Source organism: Phasianus colchicus, chromosome 3 (assembly GCF_987193195.1).
Source record: "Phasianus colchicus chromosome 3, bPhaCol1.hap1.1, whole genome shotgun sequence".
Classification (NCBI taxonomy): domain Eukaryota; kingdom Metazoa; phylum Chordata; class Aves; order Galliformes; family Phasianidae; genus Phasianus; species Phasianus colchicus.
In genome coordinates this window covers 48,048,887-48,062,147 of record NC_143438.1, presented here as the reverse complement: position 1 = coordinate 48,062,147, position 13,261 = coordinate 48,048,887, and the positions used below count along the sequence as shown (strand labels likewise).

Genomic DNA, 13,261 nt, shown 5'->3' with positions numbered 1-13,261 from the left:
CTACTTGTAATTACATTTAAAGAACAGTGCTGAATTCCAAAGTGCATTTCAAAAGTTAAATTTAAGCTCAAGATTAACTTTATTAGGCATACTAGCTCTGGATAATTTTGTCCTCAGGTTGAAATTTCCTAAGTTTCTTTGTGTATCGTCACAAAAGGGATCTTGAAAGATTTTGTGTAGTAATGAATCTTGCTCAAGAATTCAGCAGCATTTCAGTGAACCATAAATTCATACATATTAAAACAAAAAACACATTCCCCTCCCCTCTGTCATTTTCAGAAAGTGAGACAAATTCCAACAGCTTCAATTGGAAATTGTAATGCAAGTTGAGGACTTCTGGTTTCCATAAGTGCTAATAGGTCATCTACAATTCCTGATACACCTCCTGACCAAGAAGAACTAATCATGTTGGATCTTGATCATCAGTCATCAACTGACTCTTATGAACTATGAGGTAAATTTAAAAAAAGGGGGGTTATTTTAAAACTGATGTTACAGAGCATGAGCCATAGGCATCTACATTCCCTGTCTACTCCTTTGCTTTAATGGGGTAATATTGGTGAACATCACAGGTGGGATATAACCTGGTGACAATACTTGTGCATATTTTATATCAAGCATCTGCTAATACTTAAGTATCTCATTTCAAAGTACTTAAGACTTTGTGCAGGTCAGGTCCCAGACATATTTCACACACATGGATTATCTGAAGAATAAAAAAAAACCAAAATGTGAGCAAGTATAATGATGTCCAAAATGCCAAAATTTGCTTATCTTATTTTTGAGTCTACTTGCACGACAGCCTGTACCTGGATTTCCCAATTCTTTTGATTTCTGTACCTTCAGAAGCTATATGAAGAAGGCCTTTTCGTAATCCACTGTTTCTTATAGCAAAATAAACTACACTGAAGATTAAATGCTGGAAGCTATTTTTAGCGAAACTAATTGTAATATTCTCACTAAGAACATAAGCTGCAGATGCCTCCTAAGGTAACAGGCAAGATGATGAAAGATCTGAAAAGACTAAAAGACTACCAAGGTACAGCGTTTCATTACGTAATTCTATCCAACGCTCCCCCTAGTGGCTTTACTCACACATCTGAGCATGAAGTCCCATACGCACAAATACGCCCCAGCCTAATGACAGAATGTACCACTAATAGGATTAAATACCTTGTCATCAGATAAGTCGAACATGGCAAAATCCCTGTCACTCCCAGCAATTAGATCAGAGCACAGCCCCAGCCTTTCCCGACGCAGGCAGCAATTTTGCAGAAGAGGTGTTTCAGTATTAATGGTAAATATGTTGGTTTTTTACTTATCTTTTGTAGGGGGTTTGTATTCCTTTGCAAAGTTGATCAATCTTACGCTATAAATGTAAGTTTACAATGTGCAAGTGACTAAATAAGTAAATCCAGGCTATAAATAAGCGCAGGCTTTTAATTTACATATGCATTTGCAGCTGCTATATGCATCTTCAGGAAGGCTGCACTGGCTAGCAGAAAGGAACTTAAATGCTGTCTTCACTCAATGAGTGAATGAAAACTATAAATTGTAGTTGAATGGTTTCTAAAAAAACAAATCTTTCTCATTAATCTGTTTCTGGGAGGAAAATAAAATAAATGGCATCTCTTCCTCTGATTTTGCAGGAGTTTCTTTTAATTTCTGATGTGTTTATTTTTAAAACTGATCTAATTGCCGGTTTCTTAGCGCACCTATTATTACTGCCTTTGCTATGTTAAGTATTTTCCTGAAGGACAATGCATATTGGAGATACTGGTAGGAACAACATTCTAGAAATTTTCCTTTTTAAATCTGGCGGCAATGTTTAGCACAGAAACACTTGTAAACCAAAATAATGATAAAAAGAGTGAAAGGATTTTATTGCAGTACTTAGCATGTTTTGAAAGGTAGGAAAGAGAGAGACTGAGCTCTATAAGCCTGCAGTTTTATTTATCTGTGTCCTGGTTTTATTACACCAGCGTCCAAACTCAGTAGAATGAATCTATTTAAATCTGTTTAGAATTAATCTATTAATAGAAATGTAATGAATGAGGTCAGCTTCTTACTCGTGTGTTTTCACTATGAGTATCATTTAAGAGCATGTTATAGATCTCAGAAGTTATAATTTGAGAAAAAAATAACAGGATTGTATTATACTTAGTAAAAACTGCACCTAGGAATTTGAGCAACATAAAGATGCTTACATTTAACTGTTTCAACTTGCTTCTTTAACAGAAAGAACATGAAGTCCTCTTGGTTATTTATAATACACTTGCTATGGCTGAATGGTCACCAGTGTGCACCGACCAGGCAGGAGGAAATGAATCTCCGGGAAAACCTGAAGAGTAAGTATGCAGGGGTGTGCTGGAAGCCTTCAGGCCCAGGTCTCCACTGAGGCTTGCTCTGGTTTGCTTTGCTTTCCACGCTCACTGGAGTCAAGAGGTTCTGTTTTTAAGTGTGGGCTGACTTTTGTGGAAGGAAAGTGTCCACACATCTGACTGGGAGATAACATCTGAAATGAGAAACTAAGAGGGATTAACAGAGCCTCCCTTACAGAAACTGTTTACAACGTTTTAATAGGTTATTTGCTCCATTGTAGATCATTAGAGTATAAATCAAACCTAACAATTAAACCAATTGATTTTACATTTTATTATGCTTAGCTATAAAATGTAGTTATTAGAAATAATTGCACTAGAATGACTCAATAAAGAAAAAAAACAGCTGTTATGCATATACTCACCTTGAAGCATGGCTTCATTGAGTAGGTCAGAATCCCAGGAGGATCAGCCATAAAATATTCCTTAGCTTCAATGTGTTTTAAAAATATTTCTGTGACAAATAAAATGCTAGAGAGAGAAAGAAGGCTAAAGCAGAAGACATGAATGACACACGTGCATGCAAGTAATGTGCACTTTAGTTGTTTTTATAGCCCCAGTAATATTCATAGCACTTTTGCAAAGAGAACAAATAAAGGATTTGCACTCAGGCAGCGACTCAAGGTCCATTGTGAAGACCATCCTGCCTTTCAGCAAAACTTGGCCATTATCTCACAGGAAGTCTAGAGATTATATTTTAGGAAAGTAGGTTGAAGACTCCTGTAATTCATATTTTCAAAATGTTATGTGAAAACTGTCACTGATTGATTTCAGATTAAGAATAACTACATAGGTTATGTCACTAAGGAACTGATGAGCAATCTTAGGAGATTCCCAAAACCCAGGCTGAGGCCCTGAGCATTCTGCTCTCCTTGACCCTGCTCTCATTAACCCTTCTCTGAGCAAGGAGTTGAACTCTGTGATCTCCAGGGTTGCCTTCCAATCTCAACTATTCTGGGGTTCAAAGATCAGAAATGGGATAGCTAAATACATAGACTGAGCTACACACAGCTAATCACTGGACACGGCTCTGGGCCAGATTCTTATCTGATGGAAATTGTCTTGGCTCTGTTATTCAGAATTCACTATCCCATGAGTTGGCTCTGCAGTTGTAGGGAAACATAAAGCTGTTTCACTTTGTCATTAGAGAATAGAGAATTTGTGCTAGTATTAAAATTGGATTAATTCGCTATATAATTTGGCTTTTTTAGCTTTATCTGAAGTTGGGGAGAAATATGTAGATGAAGAAGTAAAGAAAGCTTTGATTGGTATTAAGCACATGAAAATTATGATGGAAAGAAATGAAGATAAGCACATAGATCTGATGAAAACTTTGAAGAAGAGCAGTGAAGAAAAACAGGTAACAAGTGCATCTGTTTTCATTTGTTTGTTTGTTTGTTTGCTTGTTCTTAAAGTTGCACCTACTTTTAATCCAAGATGAAGCAGGTTGCACATAGATTTTAGTGCACCTTCTTGAAGAGGTAGAGTATGTGTATACTCCCTTGGAGTCTCCCTTTTTCTGGGAAGAATGAAAACCATACTGTATGTACACTCTGAGGAGCAGTCATGTAGCAAAGCCAAGAGTAATGGGAAATCCCAGCTTCTGCTTTCCCTCCCTAGCAGAAGAAAAATCTTACAGCAGCTTTATCAGAGTTCTCACTGCCTTTGTCCCTGTAGCAGGAGCTGGGCCAACAGACACTCTTTTCTAGCCTTGATTCACATTTCTGAAAAAGTGAACATTGTTTTACCTTTTGCAATTTCTTAAGAAACAGCTTGCGTGTTTGCAGGAATATGGCATTCTAAGGCTCCAGTTCTGACTGAAGCTTTCAGTCTGCACTGACTATTAGTTCCAGTGAACTTAGAGGAAAATTCCATCATGGCCCAGCTTGGAGATTAGTTTAAACTGTTCATATTATCAAATCAAAAAGCACATGGTAACTTGTTAACTTTAGGAACACCGGTACACTCCCATTATCCAGTTTGTTGTTGGTTCTTGCTGCATGAGTTCATTTACCCAGAACTTATCCCCACAGTAAGAGTTTATGAAACACTGAATAAGTATATTTAGAAAGATCAGAAATAATTAAACACAGACCATGAATATCACAATTACCAGCTCTACCAAGAGCATTCTGACAGAAGTTTTCTTTTCTGTGAGACTTTTCTCTTAATGAATTACTGCCAGAAAGGAACACAACTGATGAATTAAAAGGTTTCTGCCATGCTTGGGAACAACTTGGAATATTGTTTGGAAACATAAAGTGTTAAAACATATTGCACTGGAAGACAGAAATTAATGATGTGCAATCTACTTTTACTAGAAGGTTTTCTGTCTTTCCATTGTCCAGTCTATGCTAAAATGCTTATTGCAATTGTTGCTTATGCTTCTGCAGCAGAGGGAAGAAATCCCCTCACTACAGCCTTTCCATTAGAGTAATCCCCAAAAGATGGAGTTATGTACTTTTGAATACTTCTGCATTAGAGAAGAAATTTATGTATGGTAAGGACCTAGCTTTGTGAAGTATCACAGACCCTTGCAGAACAGAGCAGAGTAACAAAAAGGACTGTTTGGGGAACAGATGAATACTCAACATGGAGATGAAAGACTTGCGTTGACCTTGTGAGAGCTTGAATGCTTTTGCACAGAAAACCTCATGGTTTTTTCACAGCCTCAAAAATCCAGGTAGGCCACAGAGATCTGTTTGGTTATGTAGGCTGCACTATACTGTTGAGAGAACAACATCAGGAAGACTCTGTAAGGAAAAGCTTTTCAATTTTCAGTTCCTCCGTATGTGACTGCAGCTGAGAAAACATCCTACCCCAGTAGTGAAGGATTAAATAACAAAAATGAGCAATCAGCTCTGGAATTAACGTTCACAGTATTAACCTGAAAACTGCAATCAGCAGAATCTTTTTTCTTATTCAGGAAGCCTTGCGACTTATGGATGAAGTAAAGGAAAGATTAGAAGAAGAAGAAAGACAATGCCAAGTATCTTTGAAAAATTTATGGGATGAATGTGAATCTTGCTTAGAAAGTACCTGCATGCGATTCTATATGACTTGCAGACGTGGCTTATCAACATTTAGAAGCAAGGTAAGAAGAAAAATTTTATCTGGCAAAAATTCTTGGTTTTAGAGAGAGCACAGCTTACTTTCTCAGTGGCCAGCTCTGTCACTGACACCAACTTCTAGAACTAATTTAATTTGGAAGGTCTGGAAATGCAAAGTTACAAAGCACAGACTATAGTCAATTACATTCATTGAACACAGAGCTAAAACAAGTTCTGGGGCAGCCTAGTGCAACACCATGGATACTGATCATTCCCCTTCTGTGGAGTCTCACCAGATATACAGTGATGTGTCTCACAGTAGGAGTTACACTATAATGCTCAATAGCTGATTGTGAATAATGCATAGATTATTTATGTTCCACAAGAAAATCAGTAGAGTTAGAACTGTAGATCCAGTTAGGAATACTTACTGGGGAGGGGAATCGCCTACTTACACATCATACTTTTCTATATTTATATTATTTCTATTCTTCAAGTAACAAGATGGCTTTAAAATGTGTCACTGTTTTCAACAGAGGAAACCATTAGCAGAGGAGATTTCCCCAGTTCTACTAGAAAGTATGCTTTCCTGACTGGTACATTATCATTACAAGATTTAACTGTGACTGTCTTTGACACTATTGATAACTTCCTCTGTGAGCTCACTGTACAGGTATATATGTACACATGTATTTGGCACAGTGTTTCTTAACCCTTACCGGCTTTCTAATGCCATAAAGTGTGGCTCCACATAGCACTGCACCTGCTCAGTCAAAGGCACTGTGTCACAGCGTGAAGCAGGGATGAGCAGCTGAGGTGCAGGGAACAGGAACTTCCCAGAGCTGAACTGTTGTTCAGCTTCCATCATCAAATCATGGACTCAGAGACACTGTTTTATTGCTTTTAATGGGTTTCGGTTTGCAGAGGAATTTGAGCACTTGGCCACTGGTGAGACACAAGGGCGTTTATAGGTCATGGTGAGAACAATTGCCCTCTGTTCTCTACATGACACAAAACTACTGCAGAAAAGTTTCCAAGATAAAGTCCAAACTGTTTGTTGGATAAAACCCAGAAGCCAGTACTAACGTTGAGCCTCAACAGACTGAACCAATTTTTCTCCAAATCAGATTTGTATCTAATGATTTAGACTAAATGAACTTTCACTAGCATCTTAAATTACTTTGGAGAATATGCTGTGATTCTGGTTATTGAAAGAGTCCCTTGTTTCTAAAGGTACTTGAAAAAAAGTTTAGAGCTACTTCTCTGAGAGAAGAAAAACTGATAAGGCTGAGGGAGCTGGGCTTGTTCAGCCTGGAGAAGAGAAGGCTGAGGGGTGACCTCATTGTAGCCTTTCAGTACCTAAAGGGAGCCTAAAAACAGGAGGGAAATCAACTGTTTACAAGGATAGATAATAACAGTACAAGGGGAAATGGTTTTAAGTTGAGGCAGGGAAGATTTAGGTTGGATGTCAGGGGGAAGTTCTTTACCAAGAGAGTGTTGAGGTGCCCAGAGAGGTTGTGGATGTCCCGTCCCTGGAGGTGTTCAAGTGCAGGTTGGATGGGGCCCTGGGTAGCCTGGTCTAGTATTAGATATGGAGGTTGGAGACCCTGCTGCAGCATGGGGGTTGGAGATTCATGATCCTCGAGGTCCCTTCCAATCCAAGCCATTCTATGATGCTATGATTCTATGATTCTTTGATTCTGTGACTCCATGACTCTGTGATTCTATAAACTGTCAAGCAGCTGATCTTTTTTTTATATGCAGGTTGAAGATTTTTTGAGGAAAATACCTCCACTTATTTTCCCTTTTCATGAAGATCAAGGAAAAGACATCCAGACTAATGAAAAGCCTGAGAAAGAGGATACTCAACTAGTAAAAATGGAAGATCTATTTAGCCAACTGTTATCAGACATGGGCTCAGTGTTTGACAGAAGTTTCATATTTTTCAAGCAGATGCAAAAAGAATTTGACCAATCCTTTCAAACATATTTCATGTCTGATCTGGATTTGAGTGAATCCCCCAGCATGCCTGCTTTACCCGAGGCCACTACCAGAAATGACGGCTTACAGAAAGACTGGGGTATACCAGCCTTCCTGCAGACAGTCTTTGATTTCAGCAAGACAGTGTTTGAAGGTGTCAGTGAGGTGATTACTGAGGTATTCGATGAATACAAAGATAATAGAAGAGATTTGCCAGAACAAGCCAAAGGCAAGTGTTGGAAATAAAAATCAACTGCACTGTCAATGACATCAAACCTCTCAGGACAGCTAACCCAGGGCTAGTGGTTCAGTCTGCGGTGCATTAATTTTACATGCGGTATGGGAGCTCCGGGGGCTTACTTGGTTAAACAGGCATGGGTTAAGCATAAATTCATTGGTTAAATTAAAAGGTAAAGATCACCTAGAAAACTCATAGAAATACTGCAGTGTGACTTCAGTGTCCTACACAGTCTGATTTTCATAGCATTACTCTAAGTGTCTGCAGGAGTTTCTCTTGAATTCATAGGAGATGCAGGTTTTCAAAAGGTTGACTGATAGGTCTGATATCAGCATTTGTCAGGAAGACTTGTATATCATATCATATTGACATGTCTCTGACTCTAAAAATTCTGTGAGATGTCATGGCATATCCCTGCCCTTGCCTGACAGCCGCAAGCCTTGCCTAAAGCTCCTACAGCAATGTCATGTACCAGTCACATACAAATCAGCCAAGTGATTTGCCAGTAACCAGGAAAATTCTGGGCATAACTTCAGTATCAGGTGATAATTCTCAATGGGGGAAACAATCCTCAGTCAACATTTAGAATGCAAATAAGCTTTATCTTTCCTATCTTATTAATAAAAATAGAAATAAAAAATAATTGGCTGTCAGTGGGGAATACTCTACCATTTATAAGGGAATTATATAGTGACATGAATTCATTGGAAGAAAACATGGTTTGCATCTTCTCCCAACCTCTACTTTTGGAAGTTTAATTCCTATTTTTTGCTTGGCACATACATTAAGTAACAAACATGTATTTGTCAAGATGTTCAACTTAATGACAGTCTAAAAATACTGTAATTTTGTTCTAGGTTCTGACAGGGGTGGCATGTTCTCAAAAATTGTGTCAGGACGTCAAAGGACTCTGTGCAAAGAGCTTCGAGAGAATTCCTCTGGATGCACACAGTTTCATGAGAGATGTCAGAAATGTCAAGACAATCTTTTGCATGGTAAATAGATATTTCCTGATGTATTTCTGCAGCGTGTTGGCCATTGGTTTGTACACCTTCAGGCTGTCACCTTCTACTGTGCTCTTTCCATATTTTTGGAATTAACATTCAGTCACACAGACTTTTTACTGTGATTATAAATTCAAAACGTCCAGAAGATTTCAATTACCTTTCCCTGCTGTCTCCACACAGTGTCAGTATAACTCAGTTGTTAACATACTGATGGAGATCCAAAGTTGGATACTCTATAACAAAATACCTACAGACATTGTTAGACTTGCCATTCTCCAGCAGAGCAAGAGGTGAGGCAGCAATTGATCCTGCCTGGTGCAGAAGCACTGAGCAGAAAGTGAGGAGAAGTCACCATTCCTGATGCTGATTTCTCCTGCAGACAACATGGGCAGCTGGAAAAAATTCAGACTGCAATACCTAGAAATACTCTCAGGACTCCTGCTGTAGCATAACATTCCAGTGTATCGAGAGTTATTTATGTCTTAAAAGTCACAGAAAATGCTTAAACCCAGATATCAGAATATCTCCAGCGTGGCAGATGTTAATCATCCAGTGACATTTTGGAAAGAGTGTTGGACCATTTCCAACTCACTAAAAATATCTTTTTGTCCACAGTTGTGTATTACACATAACAGTGTAGGACAAAGGGGAATGGTTTTAAACTAAAAGAGGGGAAAATTGACATTAGATCTCAGGAGGAAAATTTTCATTGAGAGGGTGGTGAGATGCAGAAACGGGCTGCCCAAAGAGGTTGTGGGCATCCCATCCCTGGAGGTGTTGTAGGCCAGGTTGTGTGGGGCCATGGGCAGCCTGATCTAATGACTGATTTAGTGGGTGGTATCCCTACCTGTGGCAGGGGGCTGGAACCAGATGATCTTTGAGATCCCTTCCAACCCAAGCTATTCTATGATTCTTTAGCATGCTTGAAGATCTATTGCCAAGCAACATGGTACAAACCTTAAAGAACTTAGCATGTTGTAATACAGCAAATAGGATAATTAATCCATTCAATCATTGTAAGCCTAAACTAAGCCTACCAAAATAGGTCAGCAAGAATTTTTGTTTGTTTGTTTAGCATAGTTTAAACATGAACTCAAAAACATGCCCCACTGCTAGACCTTTTTTGTAATTTACCTATATTTCTGTACTTCATATGGAGAAGAGCAAGTACAAGACACCTTGTTTTCCTATAAGCTTCACACTGGCTGGTGTTTTTAAACAGATTGCCCCAATGTTCCTGAACTGCATATGAAGTTTGATGAAGCCTTTAAGCTGGTTAATCTCTCTGGTGAGCAGTATGAGCAGATTCTCCAGATGGTTCAGCGTCATACAGAAGACACTTCCTACTTGCTGAACAAAATGAAAGGAAGATTTGGGTGGGTGTCTGAGTTATCCAATATGACCATCGGACCAGAAAATATTTTCAATATAGTCAAGGTAAGGGTTACCTACTAAGGGGACCTATTGCACAGTACTGTCTTCAAAATGTAAGCCTTGCTCATAGGCGTGTTCTTGAGGATTGTAGATGTTCATATACGTGTAAGTTTTGGTTTTACAAGATACAGTCCCTCCTCATCCCATCTTGAATATACATTAATAATGTATTAATAAACCCTCAATGAGCTTAATAATCCTTCAGTGAGCTGAATCTCCAGAGATTAGAAACTATTTTCCTCTAAATCCTTTTAGTCAGGTGGATGGCTGACAGGCTAACCCAAATCATCACTGACAAGAGTAAATTGACACTAGCAGCTTTGACAAGCCTCCGATTACCTTCCTGGATAAATGTCACTGTACTAGCCAGCAATGCATCCTTACTGGATCACTGAATATATAGCTACGTGTCTGTGTCTGTACCTATATATCAAAGCTCAAAGAAAGCAAATGCTATGCAGGTTATTGCAGTGGAAGCTGCATATCATAAGCAGCAGCTGTCAATATGACTTGAAATACATCACAATTATCTACGTCTCACACACATGAAGACATCCAAAGTAAATTAAATTGATTTTACTGGGCCGGGGACAAATTCTATTCTCCCTTTCAACTCAGAAATCCAGTGTACTGCTATTACTACAAGACCTTTATGAAAATCCACAAAGCAAAACAAAACACAAAATCAGGAACATGGGAATAGGCAATATTTAAGCACACTTTCCCAAGCAAGTCTAAGCTATCTGCTCAGGAAAATAAAGCTACAGAACTGAGTCTGGTTTAGAAAAACACATAGGAATGTGTAACTTCAGTCAAGCAAACCTCCTCTTGAAATCAGTGAGAACAACTCACACACAGGTTTTCAGTAAGTGATCAGAAGCTCTTTATAAATGTAGTTTGTGGTGTAAAAATTAACTTGCAGTTTTTAAACATGGTCTTGCAGTGCCATATCACATCTTCCCACCACTTACAATAGGGTTTGGCATAAATTCAAGGCATCCACTGTCTTTTCATAAGAAAGTAATTTAAAGAAGGTAGACAAAATTAAAATATTTTTCTATTTAATTTTCCCTTATGAAAGTAACCATAAACAAAACTGAAAGCACACAGCTATTTGTAGAGCTAAAGTACTGATTTGCTCTCTTCAAGGTGGTATCTGGAGATGCCTCTGGTACAAACGAAACTGTGGTAGATGTGAATATTTTGACTTCACCTACTTTCACCATTAAAGTTCCTCCCCACTTAGACCCAAAGAGTGCTGAATTCATCGAATACATAGCTGGAAAAGCGCTGCAATTATATAAGCAGAATTTTTAAGTGGTAAGTTAATTTTCTCTCTCGCTTCACAGAGAATGCAGCTCTTCATAAGAGACGTTTCATTGCAATAAACATTAGTTGGAACAGGATTCTGTCATGCTATATTCAAGACTGTCTCTTTGGAAACAACGCTTTGATTGAAAGACAAACACAAGTGTTACAGAAAACAAAAATAAATGCTCAGTGTTCTAGCCTGCAAAACACAGACATTATGATATTAAAAGACTTCACTTATTTAACTGTGAAAACCCTCAATCTTTAAGTAACATCTGGGATGAGGTAATTTAATGACAAATATTCCATCAGAAAAGAATTGCCTCACAACCACAATCCAGAGCTTTGGCATCAGATACCATGTCTTTGCATTCACTAATCAAGTATAAAATGGAACTACCACTGCTCATCTTTTTTCTCCTTTAATTTTAGGTTGTGTTTAATAGCATGTTCCATATTATTTTTGACAAAAAATGGGCTGCAATGTTGAATCAACATCATGATTTGAAAGAGCTGTTTTTGCCATAAAATTTTCACATTATCAATGCTCTACTCAGAGTAACAGTGTTAACACTGTTAACGAAATCTTCAATTAGACTTGTAGGAGTGTTCACAGAAAGATCTTTCCCATGGCCTTCTAAATATTTTTGTAGGAAGGGTTCATGGAGATCCCTCTCCATGCTTAAGAGACTGGGGAGGGAAGAAACAGGCTGCAAGAATGAACAAACTTAATATTCTCTAATCTCATGGAGAAACTCCAGGAAAGGCAGCAGAGTTTTTAAGTGGCATCATGTTGCTACTGGTATCACACTGCTATGGGGCTAGCCACAAAGTCCCAGGGAAGTCTCCAAGATGTGCAGATCTGGTGGACTCCAACGCCCACAAACAGTTCTTCTTTCTCATGCTTCTTCTTCTTTCTCATGCTTGAGAAAAGGTGGTAGCACTTATTTCCAAATCGCAGTACCATTTTCTGTTCTGTTTGTGCAACAGATTTGGGATACATGGAAGCATGACAAAAGGAAAGAACAGGAACTCCACAAAAGGAAGATCTACAGGAAGGGAAAAAGAGAGAAAAAATTGTTTCAGTCTTTCTTATGTGTCATATATGTTTCCACAGCAGGATATTTGTACATTCCCCATATACAGATTTTTCCAAATCTTTCTATTTAAAAAAAAAAATAAAATTAATCATTTATTTTCTTTTCTCCTAGGAACGAAGATGTGGGAAATCTCAATCCCTGAAATCCATGTACTCTCCTTAGGTGAAATACTCCTAAACTCAATGTTCAGCTATTTGTTAAATGACTACAGTTAAAATAGTTGCATATAAATAAAATTTTGCTTAATAAATACCGTGACATATGAGCTAGCAACTGATGACTGTAGCAATCTTTTAATTGAAATACAAATTCAAGCCCACTTTGAGAGACATTTATTTAAATAAAATGTTGTTTATGTTGTATATTAGGTGATCTTTGAGGAATCACGTATGGCTCCGGTTATGCAAAGATTTAAGGAAATAATTAGCTGTAAAGATGCAAATAACTCCTATTTGCATACTTAAATTCAGGCAAATTTTTAAGCCTTTTCAAAATTGTTCCCTAAAGATATTGCGTATTCAGCTAAGCCTGAAACAACCAGATTACCATATGCATATAGCATATTATTTTCCAATGAAAATGCCCCGTTTCTTCTTCCAGTTGCTTTTGATGTTTGTAACACACATTAAATGACTTTTCTGAATATGCATAAATGAGTAAGTCTTCTGCCTTTAGCTCTCTTTACTTGTAGTTTGCCTTTGGAGCCATAATTAACAGGGAATCCTTTATCAGAAAAGATGTTTGTCTTTTCCTACATTGT

At 38.0% G+C, this 13,261-nt stretch overlaps 1 protein-coding gene and 1 long non-coding RNA gene across 2 annotated transcripts; one reads left to right on the top strand and one right to left on the bottom strand.

Moving 5' to 3' along the window:
• Positions 1–281: 281 nt before the first annotated feature.
• On the top strand, positions 282–12,272 carry CLUL1 (clusterin like 1). The gene is made up of 8 exons (XM_090137437.1): positions 282–454; positions 2,239–2,348; positions 3,593–3,741; positions 5,308–5,475; positions 7,196–7,640; positions 8,507–8,644; positions 9,879–10,093; positions 11,240–12,272. Exons 1-8 carry the CDS (start codon positions 450–452, stop codon positions 11,405–11,407), a joined length of 1,398 nt encoding a protein of 465 aa, XP_089993563.1. The 5' UTR covers positions 282–449; the 3' UTR covers positions 11,408–12,272.
• Positions 2,261–7,263, bottom strand: LOC149918560 (uncharacterized). Its single transcript, XR_016465126.1, has 3 exons — positions 6,919–7,263; positions 2,747–2,852; positions 2,261–2,515 (listed from the first exon to the last, which is right to left on the bottom strand). It is a non-coding gene; the product is annotated as an uncharacterized LOC149918560 (long non-coding RNA).
• Positions 12,273–13,261: the final 989 nt, after the last annotated feature.